The sequence below is a fragment of the Zeus faber genome (assembly GCF_960531495.2).
Source record: "Zeus faber genome assembly, chromosome: 14".
In the NCBI taxonomy this organism is placed as follows: Eukaryota; Metazoa; Chordata; class Actinopteri; order Zeiformes; family Zeidae; genus Zeus; species Zeus faber.
In genome coordinates, this window is record NC_137200.1 from 8,960,373 (window position 1) to 8,976,694 (window position 16,322).

Consider the following 16,322-nt stretch of genomic DNA (forward strand, 5'->3'; position numbering starts at 1 on the left):
ATGCCTTGTATGTGGTTGGCGGAAACAATGGATTCTGATTCTGATTCTCACAAGGACCACAGAGGAAGGCCACAGGAAGAACCCTCTGGAAGTGCGAGGGAGGGTCAGGGAGTGTGCAGTCTCCCAGGAGCCTCTACTCCAGTGTGGTCTCCATGTTTGATCGGTTCACAACACACTGTGTACAGTGTGACTTGAAATCAAACCAAATAACCAACCTAGATATGTTTCCATTCTTCCGTTGTCTTCACTGAAAGAAAACACGAGAATTAAGTATTGATGTTAAAGTCAAACAGCTGGAGATCAATTTTCTTAAAGCCGGTGAAATAATCTTCCACACACACAATTCCACACCTAATAATTGTGTCTCAAAATTATATATATATTTTTATATTATTATTAAAAGATTAAAACTCAGATTTAAGTGCTGAGATTCCTCCCAGCCAAAAAAGGCTTATCTCATCTTATCTCAACTCAACCTACTTTGTTGATGAGAGGCCATGTCTTTGATTAGTAGGCCTACAGTAGTAATAGGTCTACAGTGCTATTACTATTGCTGCATTGATAGGCTGTGGCCATTTTTGTAGCCAATGTTTCACAATCAAAATTTCAAAAAATATATAATAATAATAATAATAATAATAATAATAATAATAATAATAATAATAATAATAACAGCAACAATATAATTATTATTATTATTAGGGGTCCATCGCACATCACAAACACCTCGTGGTTACAGTTTAATCCAAAGCGATCCACATACTGATTGGAAATTAGTGAAAAACCGACCAAATTTGATTTATATCACCAACGTGGTCCAATGCATTTCACACCAAAATATGTCCAACCTGGCTTAAACTATCTGGACAATGACAGACGCTGCGAACACGGTTAAGGTTTAGTTTAAACCAGTATGTCACAAGCATCTTGTGGTTTAAATTTCATCCAAATAGATCCACATATGGAGCAGATATTAGTGAGAAATTGAACAACTTTGACCCCAAATATTCAGCTGGTCCTGCTTGACTGACATGTCACTTTATGTAAACAAAATGAGGGAGATGAGATTGACAGAAAGATGCATTTTGACGTCATCATATTATTTACTATTATATATCCAGCCCTATTTCATGGAAATTAAACGTATTGAAAATGCAATTCACAAAAAAAGTCACCGTCACTATTGTAAATCTCAGTAAATACGTAAACCTGCGGAAAGTCGTCATAATTAACGCACACAAGACCCAGCGTCACCTACGGTCACTGAGACTGAGCATGTACTTACATACAACATAGTAAGTTATAACAATGACAAAGTTTGGTTCAAAGTAAAAAATAAACGTTGTTTAAGAGAAATGTGATGTATAAAAAGTTTTCTACAGCTAAACATAGCAGATTTAATTGAAAAAGCAGAAAGTGTTAAGTATTGACAAGTTCTTCCGTAGAAATTCAAATGCCAAGTAAATGTTTAAGTTCCATAAATGTTGTCTGCCTTACAATATAGACAAGTAATCTATTAAACGGAATTTTTAAAATTGTAGATTATTAACAGAAAAAATACAATGACGTACTAATTACAATTAACATGTATTTATATATTAAGAATTAAGAAATTACTGTCAAATAATAATGATGCATGTTTATTAACCTTTCCTGGTAGTACTAGTTTACAATTATCAAGCAGAAATCCTGTTATGCAATGGTTGATTCACATTGATTTAGAAATTTAGATCTGACCTATCTCATAAAACACTTATGTCACATTACAACTTAAAATCGTCTGGTTGAAATGAAAATGCTTCATACGTAATGGCATGAATGTTTGATTTGTGGAATTACATGGACGTAACTACATTATGTCAATAGGTTCAGTAGATTTGGCTGCATTACACAGAAACCGAAAAAACATGCCTAAAACTAATAAACTGTACCCCGTGTATCGCTGCTTTGCGACAAAAATCACAGATCAGCATTATGTCAGTTTAGAACTTATGATCTTTGGTTTAGGTCTTGTTGAAATGGAACGTTTCATACGTGTTGTCGTCCAAGTCTGATTCACACTGATCTACATTTGTATCAGGAAATATTGATAAAACTTTAAAAATTCACCAAAGATTTAAGAACATTTGCATTACATTTAAAACACAGTCGCTTTGTGATATCATGAACCAACGCTTTTTAAATCGACAGTTCATCTCGGAGTGGTTGTAAAAATCGAAAAATTGGAACTCATGCTACGTTGCACAGAATTTGGAGAACTGTAATACGTATCTAGCAAGACTAAACTGGGCCCCATGTATTGCCGCCTGCAGCTATATTTATAATATATATATATAGATAAAAAAAATTCCGGAAAAATATACTATCCGGAACACAAATTTCGGCAGAACCTACAAACACAGTTTTGTCTTGTTTGAACCGGTATGTCACAAACACCTCATGGTTGAAGTTTCATCCAAATCAATCCAAATATGGAGCAGAAATGTGTGGAAAAAAAATAACAAGCGAATTTGATCTATATCACAGACGCGGTCCAATGCATTACACGCTGAAATATGTCCAACCAGGCTAAAACTATCTGTAACACAAACTTCGGCAGAAGCTATGAGCACAGTTAAGGTGTCCTTAAACCGCTATGTCACAAGGATCTCGTGGTTAAGTTTCATTCAAATCGATCCACATATGGAGCAGATAGATTTCCAAATAACTCCACTATACAACTTACAAACAACATTAGGGCTGTTAGCGTAGCTAATTAGAACAGTTATTTAGAACTTACCTCTCAGATGACACAAATTATGCCACATAAAAAAAATCAAGTCAATAGTTGACGTCTGGTTGAAATGGGAATGCTTCATATGTAATGTCATGACCGTTTAATTCATGGAATTACATGCGCATAACTACATGATGTTTATAAGTTCAGTCAACTTTGATGCATTTCACTAAAAGCAAAAAATTGTAACACGTACCAAAAAAGAAAACTGGACCCTGTGTATTGTTGCCTGCAGCGATATTTATTATCATTACCTTTATTATTTATATCATAACCTTTAGACAGGAGGGGTGGGAGTGATTTGGGTTCGACTTGCCTGAAGGACAATTTTAACTGCAGTTACCAACAGCACACATTGGGGGTTTCCGGGGTGGCTGGTCGCTGGCGGGTCGGTGTGGGGGCATGGTTGGCCGGAGGGGGCGGTCGGTTGGGCCCCTCCTCCCGGCCTGGCTGGAGTCCTGACGGCGTGCGCCTTGTGGCTTGGCTTGTGATGTGCTGCGACCTGGCGGGGCTGCGGACAGCACAGCCGGGTGCCTTCTGGGGCCCCTGGGGGGACTGCCTGTCGTTGGGGGTGTGGGTTGGGGTGTGGGGGGCGACTGTCGGCCTTTTGCCTCTGCAGTGGGGCTTCTCTGCTGCCTGCCGGCATCACCCGGCGGGGGTGTAGCATCGGGGTGCCCCGCTCTGGGCACTTGCTGCTACGTGTTTGGTCACTTGGCACTCACATCGGGCCTGGTCGGCTGCGGTGGGCCGGGCCCCCCCCCCCCTTGTGCGGGGCGTGGGTGGGCGTGGGGGTCTTGCCGGCCCGCCCATGGCTCGGGCTGGCTCGGGGTGTCGGTCTGTCACTGTGGGGCCGTGATCCGGGCCCGCGGTCCATGCCGGCGGCTGCGTCTTGTGCCTGCGCCCGGGGGTTGGTTGTATGTGTGCGCCCCTGGTGCGCAGGGCCTCCTCGTGCTCCCTGGGACTTGGTCATGCTCCTTAGGCTGGGCGCGGGAGTTGCTCCACGGCCCTCTGGCTTCTCTGGGGGCCCGGGGGTCTTCCGTGGCCACAGGGCGGGGATCTCCTGCAGCCGGGGGTTGTCCGCGGGGCTGTGGAGTTCGGGGGGCTTCGGGGCCCCTTGCGCTGCCTGGAGGCGCCGCAACATAATACCAACTTTCTACACCAGTACCAATGGGGATAAGTCGTGTACACTCGTGGACATCTACACACACACACCCACGCAACACGCACGCACACATGCACACACGCACCCCTGTGTGGAGTGCACCCCAGCAACCGGGGGTCCTTTCCTCTTCTTTCCTCCCTTATTTACTGCCATAACTTTGACAGGAAGAGGCCACGTGACCAGTTGTAGTTCCAGTTGTCCTGAACTTAATTCAGTTTTTCAACACATGTTGTCATCCAATGTTCATGTTTTTGTGTAAATGTTGTTTGTTTCTATGTGAATTTGTCGCACCGTGGTGACTCCCCCCCCTTGGAGTAGTTGTTTATAGATCCAAACATGATGAATAGTTCTCCAAAGAGGGGGGTTGGTGGTGGCTCTCCATAACCAAAACTGTGCTCTTGTCATCCGACAGGTCGTTCACAGGACAGAGCAGTTCTTGATGATTTAAGAATAAATAAAGTGTTGCATTGCAGGTTGAGAACTTGAACTCCTCTTGCAGACTAACTCTGTCCTGGATGCAACTGGCATACAAATACTCTGTGTTGTATGCCTAGCATGCTGACAGCACAGGTTTAATATATATATATATATATATATATATATATATATATATATATATCATCATTTGTATAACACATTTCATACACAACATGCAACTCAAGGTGCTTTACATGAATTTAATTATTGGAACTGCTATTAAGACTATAACAATGAACACTTTATTTACTAGAGACTGGATATCACAAAAGAGGCCTATTCACTTAAATATAAGCCCTTAGATATAAGCTGAATTATCGTGTATTAAGTGACTAAATATACAAAATACTAAAATAGCCCATGGGTCATTGTCATTGTGTTTTCGTCGACTTGAACTTTCGCCTTAACACCACTGGGTGGCGCTGCGGTCAAGGTCCTGCATAGACCAAAAAGCAGATTGTACAATATACAGTACATGTTACAATTTCAGACTCCAATGACCTTTTAAAATAAATTCTAAGTAATCCGATATTTCCAATACATAAGATATAAATATGTTGCCTCATTACTGCTACAAATAAAGCTCAGTATATTTTTAAGACAATTACTATAATGACAAAAGCATAGAAATAGAAAAAACATAGAATTATGGAAAGTTTTCATTATTGTCAGTCTTAACAGTTGGGTGTAGTCTTGCTATTTTGTCTATTTTAGTTTACACATTTTTTCAATAATATTTTAAAATAAAATGTGCATAAACAAACAGTATTACTGTTTAAGTCGTTATTTCTATCGAATATCATTGTGTTATTGGTTACTCATCCGGTTGCATACTTTTCTGAACTTTTTTCCCCACATAACAATCTGTTACGATACAGTCTGGTGAACCCAAATGCAGCACACAATGGAGGCTCTGGAGTAGGTGGAAAGATAAAGGGTTTATTTGGGAACAGGGAGTAAAACACCAGTCAGGCGGACGGCCTAGGTGCTGAAACCCTGCACAAGTGAACAGCCCAGACAGGCGGAGTCCTTCCGGAGGTGGGCCAGGGAGCAGGGCCAGGGAGCAGAGCCAGGTAACGGCACCGCTTGGGAAGTTCAAACAGACCTCTGGGCAGAGAAGCGGAGCTGCTCCGGAGGACGACCCTGTAGGCAGAGCCACTTTGGAGGGCGGCCAAGAGGCTGGGCGTCAGCAAGGGAGTGCCGGCTGATGGCTCTGAAACTGGCTGAGCCTCTGTATAAGTGACAAGCAGCTCGGGAACTGGAACGGACAGGTCCTGGGGAGAGGCGGCCAACGACTTGGGAACTGGAACGGGCAGGTAATGGGGAGAGGTGGCCCAAGGCTTGACAACTTGAACGGGCTGGTCCTCGGGAGAGGCGGCCCACAGCTTGGGAACTGGAACGGACTGGACCTCGGGAGAGGCGGCCCACGGCTTGGGAACTGGAACGGGCTGGATCTCAGGGGAAGGCAGACGACGGCCCAGGATCTGGAAGGGCTGGTCCTCGGAAGAGGCAACTGACGGCGAGGGAACTGGAACGCGAACAAGAGCAGGGCGAGCCTCAGTAGGATCGGCCAATGACTGGGAGACCGTTGTGGCAGGCTCGGGGAAAATGGGAGGCGAGAGGTGAGGTTGCCGGATGGGGTTGGTCGCAGCCGGTGGTGGAGCTGCCTCTATAGCTGGTTGCTGGGAACCCCGGGGAGTGGAGGATGGCAGCTGTTGCATGAGCATAGCAAGTTTGGCTGCCTGCGGCTGGAGGGACTGCACAGAGGCCTCCAGCTGCAGCAGCTTCTGGTTGTTCCCGCTGAACCAGAAATTCAAGGTGCCGGGCGGTGGAGACTGGTGAGCGCCTGCAGCGGAGACTGGGGAGCACCGGACAGCAGAGACTGGTGAGCACCGGACAGCCTCGGGGATCCTTGGGACCAAGCCCTCTCCTTGGGTACTCTGACGGTCCCTTGAGAAAAAGACGAGGCACTATCCCCAGAAGGGGGAACGCTGGGGATCCTCAGGGGCAGGAACAGGACGGGCGCGTACCGCGCTAGTCGGCTCAGGACTGTGGGCTTGGCCAAGGGTAGGACTGGAATGTTCAGGCCTGGAAGCATGCTGGCGACTAGCAGGACCGGGGCTAGCAGATGGGTGGATAGCAGGTTGGTGGCTAGCAAGTAGGTGGCTAGCAGGTAAATCGCCTGGTTGGTCCCTGATGAGGAACCGCCTGAAAGCTGCAAAAACTGGGTCAGCAGGGTTCATGGCTGGTCAGAATGCAGAATACAAATGCAGGACACAACGGAGGCTCAGGAGTAGGTGCAAGGATAAAGGGTTTATTGAAGAACAGGCAGGGATCAATACCAGGTGAACAGTCAAAAGGCAAACTTATTGGCAGGGAACCAGGGTCCAGAAAAGCATGCAGAGAATCAGGGTCCAGGAACAGGCAGGGAATCGTGGTCCAGGAACAGGCAGGGAATCAGGCAGAGCATCGACACAGTGGATACGACAGAGAATTCCATATGCACAACGATCTGACACCAACAGAGTGAATGTGGAACAGGTTAAATGCAAGAGGAGTAACGAGGAGGGGTAAGACAGGTGGTGGGATTGCAGAATAGGGACAGGTGTGCAGTGACAGGGATGTGGAACCAGAGACAGAGGGAGCTAGAGACAGAGGGAGCTAGAAAGGAAAAATGGGGAGAATGAGCGAGACAGAGGGAACTAGAGAGGGACAGGGGGAGCTAGAGAGAGACAGAAGGAGTTAGAGACAGGGGGAGCTCGAGAGAGAAGGGGAGCTAGAGAAAGACAGAGGGAGGTCGAGAGGGACATAGGGAGCTGGAGAGAGACAGAGGGAGCAAGAGATAGACAAAGGGAGCTAGAGAAAGACAGAGGGAGCTAGAGAAGGATAATAAAACAAGCACAGTGCAAACCCTGACACAATCTTACTTTGAGAAAGGCGTGGGGGGGGGGGGGGCGGCTGCTGTTCGACCCACAGAGATAAAACATGGGAATGTTTTATGGTTGTTTTGTCTCTGATGCTGTTTTTGGATGAGTTGTCTTATATTCTTCACTTCAGTTTGTCTTAGTTTAGTCTACTTAACAGGTAAAATAAGTACAATTATGATCCTGATCCTCCAAACTGATCTCTGACAATGTTTCAGCTCCTTTACAATTGAATGCCCTGGTAATGATCTAAGCTACTATGAGCCTTCCCCAAGATTTCCTATTAAATGTTTCAATTTCCAATTACCTGTATGCTAAAACAGATGAATCCCTATAAATAAATTAATGGATTAAAAAAAATAATTTAGGCCACTAGTCATAGCCTAATTACGCAGGGAATCTTATAGCATTACACAATCCTTACGCAGTAATCGAAGCGATGGCCTCCCTCATCTGCCATTCCCTGGTGTCTTTTAAATTAAATTAAACACTAACGTCCTAAAGCCTCATGTGATATTTTGGAATGGAGGGGGGTGTCAAATTTGATGGGATTAGTATTCTTAAGGCTGAAAAATGATTAATTGTTTAAACGATTAAACGATTAAAGGCTGGTTGATCATAACATAATGCAGTGAGACCCTTGAGATTCATATATTTTTCTGCATATTGGATAGTACACTTCTGGAAAACCACACTGCAGCACATGGGGGTGGTGTGGTTTACACATTCAACCAGTGAGGGAGTGAACTTGAAACAGTAAAAAGGACAAAAAAAAAAAAACAATAAAAGAAAAGAAAACAGAGCTGGTGAATAAAAAAAAAAAAAGTGGTGAATGAAGTGGAGGATGCCGTTTTCAGAGAAGCCGGCAGGGGGCGCAAAGAGATCCCACACCCTCGTTCAACATGGAGAGGGGGAAGCGCTGAGGATTTAGCGAAACCAATAGAAACACAGCCATGGGGGGTCCACATAGGGGATTACACACACACACACACACACACACACTCACACACACACACACACACACACACACACACACACACACACACACACACACACACAGTACACAATGATAAGTGGCCACACATCTTGTACTGCAAAAAGTCTCAACATGTCAAAAGTGAAGAATAGACCGTTTAATGATTATATCATTTAAGTAAAATGATAAAAAAATATATATTTTGGGAGACTAGCTGAATGGTAATGTAGTTGATGTGTAACATCATCCAGCTTGCTTTGAGAACATTTAAAACAAATGCTCATTCTCGGGAAGTCTTTAAGTGAAATGGGGAGAAACATTTAAGCTTTAAACAACTTCGAATTTGTATAGTTTAGTAATGTAGTAGTATTACTACCACCACTACTACTATGCTACTTCTACAATAACAATACTACTACCACTAGTACATTACTCACTTCTGTAGCGAGTAATGTACTACTAATGTATTACTTCCAGTAGTACATTAGTAGTAGTAGTAGTATAGTAGTAGAATTAGTATTACTATTACTTCTACTACTTCTACTACACTACTACTAAAGGAAGTAGTAGTAGTAGTCTAGTTGTAGTGGTATTAGTAGTAGTAGTATAAATACTACTATGACTACACTACTACTACAATAGCAATACTACCACTTCTAGACTACCACTACATAGTGGTAGTCTAGTAATAGTACCACACTACTACAGTACTACTAAAGGAAGTGGTAGTAGTCTAGTATTAGTAGTATAACAATAGTAGTACTAGTAGTATTGTAGTAGTAGTAGTACTGCAAGTAGTGGTAGTAGTACTAGTAGTAGTAGTATAACAATAGTAGTACTAGTAGTATTATAAGCGTTCAGCGAACCTGGGCTGTGAACAGTTATAAATGATGAAAACCAACATTTTAATAAGGCCTGGAATTTAAACACAAATACCACTGAGCTTAACAAATCAATACTGCGTTCTTTTCAGTTGCGATCCCACAAAATCTCTCCTCGCGCCGCCCCACCGCGTGGCCTCTTATCTGTCGTACGTGCTCTGCGGCTCGGCGAAGGCGAGACTCCACATTCTTAACAGGTTCTTCAGCTGCTTCACCTCGCGGTATCATTTCCCCTCTCTCCCCTCCTTCCAAATGATTTAGTAGATAATGGTCGTCTGAAGGAAGGATTACGCGGCCCGTTGGCTGGGAGGAATGCGGGTTCCAGTCGTGCGCGGCTTTTTTGGGGGGCGTCGTGCCGAAGCATGCGTCCACCGAACGCGGGCGGCTGATGTCCTGTCCGTACGAATTGCGAGGCCGCTAATTGGATTCCAATCTGCTGGTCATGAGGTTCTCCTCGGGCCCCCCGCCTCACCCCCACCCCCCGCGTGCCGAGGGGTCACCGCGGCTTTCCTCACTTCCTCAAGTTTCACTCGACAAGAAAAAAAAAAAAAAGAGTTCTAGGCCGCCCTGGTTCTACGCGGCCCTTGGGGTTTCACGGCGATCCCTGCCAGGAAGCCACTTTTCCATGTTAGGTTCTCCGGAGAGCAAAACTGAATCCCGATTAGACGGGATGGTTTGGTTCTGGAGGCTGATGCGTAACAGGGCCCGTGTACCCCGCCCCGCCCGGGGGGGGGGCGCTTTGTCTTCCAGGGGGTGTCTTCCAACCGCCTCCCGTGGCGTCAAAATAGCGACGTCCACGACGCGATCTGCATGAAATGGATAACTTCTTCAACTCCACCCGGTGGGAAGACATTGCGAGGCATCTTATGTTCAGAAGAATACGACGTTTGCGAAATGATTCCATTGCTTTCTATCACGTTCGTTCCTTTTTTTGTTTTTGAAGGAATCCCTTCAAGTAAGGTTTCCTCACTCCATGGGCTGATCATTTACCATGACCTCAATAGATTTTTCTTCTTCTTTATTTGAAATAGTTCTTTTTGCAACGTCATATTCTTTTCTCAGAGCTACAGCATAATGTTATGAACACAATTTTATGCCCGTCTTTCCACGGTGCTTGTAAAAGCCACAATGAAAACATTTGTCTTTCGTGTGATCACAATCTCCTAGGTTACATCACGCTTAATTGTGTTATTATTATTATTATTATTTTTTTTTAAATTATCTGTACATAATGTAAATTCAACAATTCGTCATGAACAGCTACCAACAGCTTCTTCATTTGCGAAACAAACAAACATACAAACAAACAAGTTATTGAGAGGCAGTCTGTTATTGAGAGGATTTGAGCAGTTTTTTCTGTCGAGACAAAACAAAACGGTCGCCATTTATATTATAAAACAAACAAACAAATAAACAAGTTGTTGAGAGGCAGTCTGTTATTGAGAGGATTTGAGCAGTTTTTTCTGTCGAGACAAAACAAAACGGTCGCCATTTATATTATAAAACAAACAAACAAATAAACAAGTTGTTGAGAGGCAGTCTGTTATTGGGAGGATTTAAGCAGTTTTTCTGTCGAGACTAAACAAAACAGTCGCCATTTATATTATAAAACAAACAAACATACAAGTTATTGAGAGGCAGTCTGATATTGGGAGGATTTAAGCAGTTTTTCTGTCGAGACAAAAACAAAACAAAAAAGTCGCCATTTATATAAACAAACAAACAAACAAACAAACAAACAAAAAAACAAACACACAAGTTATTGAGAGGCAGTCTGTTATTGGGAGGATTTAAGCAGTTTTTCTGTCGAGACAAAACAAAACATTTGCCATTATATAAAAAACAAACAAACAAACAAACAAAAAAACAAACACTCAAGTTATTGAGAGGCAGTCTTTTATTGGGAGGATTTAAGCAGTTTTTCTGTCGAGACAAAACAAAACATTTGCCATTATATAAAAAACAAACAAACAAACAAACAAACAAACAAACAAACAAGTTATTGAGAGGCAGTCTGTTATTGGGAGGATTTAAGCAGTTTTTCTGTCGAGACAAAACAAAACATTTGCCATTATATAAAAAACAAACAAACAAACAAACAAGCAAACAAACAAACAAAAAAACAAACAAACAAGTTATTGAGAGGCAGTCTGTTATTGGGAGGATTTAAGCAGTTTTTCTGTCGAGACAAAAACAAAACAAAAAAGTCGCCATTTATATAAACAAACAAACAAACAAAAAAACAAACACACAAGTTATTGAGAGGCAGTTTTTCTGTCGAGAGAAAACAAAACATTTGCCATTATATAAAAAACAAACAACAAACAAACAAACAAACAAACAAACAAACAACAACAGCGCCGCGGACCTACTGCTTCCCTTCCGAAAAGTTCGAGAAACTCCACTCCGTGTTTTCACCAATAAGCCCCCCAAGTTCATTCGCTCCGGCCCCTCGTTAACACGCAGGTCCCCTACAACTCCGCTCCGCGTCTCAACCGGCGGCGGCGCCGTTCAATTCGAGCTCCGCTCCGCGTTTTGCGCGCACCACCTCCTCCTTCCCGCTCAACTCCAGCCCCTCGCTCGCTCGCTCTCTCTCTCTCTCTCTCTCTCTCTCTCTCTCGCTCTCTCTCTCTCTCGCTCTCCCCCCCCTCTCTCTCTCACTCACTCTCTCTCTCTCTTGATCAGCCTCTCACTCCGTCTCAATATGTCTCAAGATGGCGGCCAACGCGGGATCGATGTTCCAATATTGGAAGCGCTTTGATTTACAGCAGCTGCAGGTCAGACATGTTTTTCCTCCTCTTAACGCTCCGTTGAAACGGCGGCTTTTCCGCATGTCGGTGTTTCGCCGCCGCCGCCGCCCCCCCCCCCCATCACCCCCGGCGTAGGAAGCCCCCCTCTCCTCTCTATTGATTAAAGCGCGGCTCTCGGTGATCGGGAATTGATTCCCCTCCCCTTTGTTCGATTTTCCTGTCGATCGATTCGTCGTGGCCGCGGGGGAAGGAGGGAGGGGGGCGGTCACCATGGCAATGTGAGCATCCGAGATAGAGTTGTCAAAAGAGTGCGCTTTTTTTGGGGGGGGGGGGACTTTGAACTTGACAAGCTTGGGTTTCCTTGTTATAATATATATATATATATATATATATATATATATATATAACATATATATATACAACATACATATAACATACAATAATACAAATAATAATAATAATAATAACTATTATTATTATTATTATTATTATTAATAGAGGATTTGCTCCGAAAACACACTTGGATGATTCTTTTTATTTCATTGAAATGTTTTATTATTTTTGGGTTGAAAAAAAAAAAAAAAAAGATCAAAATAAGCTGATAAGCTGTATAAACATTTCTACATGGTCAAGAGTCTATTTGTCCCATGCATTCGGTTCGGTACTGTAAGTTATGAAAAGGGGCAAACTATGAGAGCTGCAAAACAAAGTAGAAAGAAAAATATCCAAATTGGAATATATATATATATATATATATATATATATATATAGTCATATATAAAAAAAAAAGCAAATATAAGCAGAAAAAAATACAGGGGAAAATATAAGCAAAAAAACAGCACAGTCTAAAGTACAATCTAGTTTTCTAAATGATTAAACCTTTCCCCAAAAGCTCCTATATACGGGCAGTGTGGCGTAGGTCTAGATCTTTATCGTGGTAAAGTTTCCCATTCAGGTAGATTTTTAATATCTGGGAAAAAAAACACACTCATGCTTATATGACATAGATGGAACATTCAAGAACTGGAAATATTGACAAAAAAACCAGAATATGTACAGAATATATAAATATATAGAATTTATATTTCATATCAAGTACAGCTCATATAAATCGCTCAGAACAGACCTAAAAGTTCAGAGAATTGAATCACTTTACTGTAATGCAGCCATTTAAGACCTGGAAAAGACAAAATTTGAGCTTCATCACGATATTGCAAAACGAACGAAAAAACATAAATTTTTTATTTGTAATTACATTTAAAGGCCTCCTACTTCAGAAATACAACGTCCAAAATGTTAATTGATTAGGAGATCAATTTAACCCAATTAGTTTGGAAACATTCTCGAAGGCGGAATATGAATTGCTTTAAAATGAGAAAATGGTCAAATAAAATGGAAGACACCCATTGATGACATGAATGCAGGCAGCAAGTAGTGCTTGCAGAGTTTCTTTGAAAAATGTAAATTAGATGTACTTATTTTAATATAGGGTTCTTCAGCTGTGACAGTTTGTGTGTGTTTTGGCTGCTACAGACCAAAGAAGTATTTTAAGATCCAGTAGGGTATAAAAGTCCCAGCTCATTAACTAAGTTGGCGTACAGCACTAATTAAAAACTGCCCTTCCATAAACTACTTCCACTCTCTCCTAAGGTTAATGATCTAAAATGATATTGCACTTTTTTTTTTTTTTTTTACATGATTAAATTATTATTCATGTCTCCAACTTGAACCTACTGTCACAGCTGTGTTGTCCTCATATCATCAGGCCAAACCTGCACTTGTATCTTTACATCTTTCTGCTTTGGGGAAATTGCAGTTTTCTCCTCAGATATAATTAAAATGTCATCTTATCTAATCTGAGGTGACCTCCATTGGCCTGTTTCAGTGCAGATTTCAGTTCCCTCTTTGCCTAAAAGAAATTCAAGCACGTCAAAGAAAATCATTTGACCGTGAAGAACATATGCGTGCTGTTATTCAAATTGACGGTAAATGAATGACGGTTAAGGGAGAGATTCACCATTGTTCAACCCAAGCCTTCAAACCGTGCTTGAATGCTGCCTAATGGGGGCAAAGCCTAAAAGAAAAAACAACCTTCCTTTCGAAAATGGAACACTCACAATATAGTCAGACCTGCTAGGTGTGCACTGTGTTAATTAAAAAAAAAATGTTCTCTGTAAAACGTAGCATTACTGTTATTCAATGCATGTTCAGAAAGTACACTAAGAAACATGACGATAATATGCGTTTCCCAGTAATAAATGATGGGAACCAATAATAAGTTCTGGGTTTAAAAATAGTGAATGCATTCTTTGATTATTGAAACATTTGTAAAATATGACAAAACCTTATCAATCTGCCTGCCCAGGATTAAAAATCTAAACAAATTAATTACCACCAGTAATGTAACAACTATTTATTCATCATAGATTTGTCCTTTTTTTTTTTAAATTTACTGGAGCTCAACTTGGTTTCTTCTTCCCCCACCTCCGCACTCTGACTAAAAAACTGCACAGAACAACTCGACAACCCTCACAGGCCTCCCACATAAACTATGTATTCGGAACGGCCCGTGTCCCGAGCCTCGAAATAATGGTGGGAGCCATCAGGGGATAAGGAAACTGTGTGAGACAGAGGCAGGGCAGGGAAGGCGAGGGAAGGGGCGGCGGCAGTCACAGCTAGCTATTTGCATCATTTTCTTTGGGCCCCGGCTCTTTAAAGCTACTGCACCATCGAGGGCAGTTGTTGTTTCGTATTTATGCATAACATTTTGTGTGATTCATGAATGAGTATTAACAGTGGCTGTTTTTAAAATGCTGCATGGACCTTGACCATAGCGGGCTCGCAGGGCAGAGACTCGCAGGAGCCAGGTGTGTGTGCGTGCGTGGTTCTGGAAATTAGACCTTTTCTAATGTAATGTATTGTTCAAATGAATCTAAGTCAAAGTCGAGCTGTGCTGTAATCTGCCATTATCACTTGTCTTATTTTGGTGACATTGACACATCCTGTTGCAATGCATTATTTTGGAGTGTAAAATTGGCGATGAGGATGAGTTTTTTCCTTCTTTCGGATCGGAGGTTTGACATTTTCGAGGGAGGTTCAGACTGAAATCATTAAACTACTATATGGTTTGGTTCGGAGCACTTCCGTTGTAATGTTATGATAAATTATAAATATGAAAGGTAAATATACTGAAGTCCTGAAACGTTCCCCGTCCCTGGACGGCACGGCACGTCAAATAACCGAGATTGCTGCCCCCGGAAATGCGACCGACGAGTGCATTTCAGTACAAATGATGTTAATGTGTACATTAATAAAATAATAATAGGCCCTAATAAGTAATTTTAACTGGTGTATTGAACAGGCTCGCTTTGTGTCTCAGTGCTTGTAAATTCAATTTAGATTGTAAAGGCTGACCAGTTAATAGGTTTTGTACAGTATCTGTAATGTAGCACAGTGTTAACAATTTTAGTTCTAATATTCTTTCTCAGCCCTGGAACTCAAACCATTTTCTGATGCCCCAAAAACATATATTAAAATAATTCAACTAATATAATAAACCTGTTATAAGTCGACTAATGGCTTGAACTGACGACTAATAGTCAACTAAGAAAATCTTTAGTGCAAAAAGTGTACTGCAAAAATAAATTCTTCCATACGCCTTACACGCCTTATGCCTTCTATACGCCTTACGTCAACAGGGAATACACCTCGAACACCACGCGGTCCCAGATTCAATTCTAAGGAATGTTGCACTGTCCAGCGGTACCGAAGTGTGTTTCGATGCTGTCAAACACACAAACAATGGCTCTACAGGAGTAAGGTTGCTTACCTTGCAGCCCTCTGTTTGAGGGGACTGCAAACACCACCAATGAATCACCAGTGAAGTGCTTTGACCAAAGGCACCGTGGGGTTATTTGGCCTCCAAAACCCTGGCGTTCACATACGAGTGTGGTCACCGCTGAGTGAATAATGTTTGATAAGTAATGATACACATCATGTTGTAAGGTTTAAAAATGCCCGTGTCTAAAAGTCACCTGCCGTTAATTTGGGAGTAGGCAAAACCTGAAGGCAAAACAAAGTGGGGCTAGAGGCTAAACAGACTAATGAGAGCTTCGGGCCATAGTTTAATTGGCACCCACTCCCCCCGTTACACACCCGTAAACCTTCCCCTGCCGCCCCCAACACACAATAATAACAATAATACCAATCGGAATCATTCAGAATTAGTCTGTATTCATCTCCGCTATTAATTCAACCAAACTCAAGGTGTTAATTTTATTGGTCACACTGATCCTCTTTTTCTTATCGTGAAACCTTTTCAAGTTCATTTCATCTGTTTAACATCCTTTTGAGCATATGTGAGATCTTTTTATAAT

The 16,322-nt window shown here is 42.2% G+C and overlaps 1 protein-coding gene across 1 annotated transcript in view; it reads left to right on the plus strand.

Annotated features, from left to right (window-relative positions):
• Positions 1-11,910: 11,910 nt before the first annotated feature.
• cux1a (cut-like homeobox 1a) overlaps positions 11,911-16,322 on the plus strand; it is a gene marked incomplete at its 5' end in the record, with an annotated part of 106,184 nt that continues 101,772 nt past the window's right edge. Inside the window, one exon of the mRNA XM_080014211.1 lies at positions 11,911-11,973. Within this exon, the coding sequence (XP_079870337.1) occupies positions 11,911-11,973 (63 nt within the window). The remainder of the gene's footprint in view (positions 11,974-16,322) is intronic.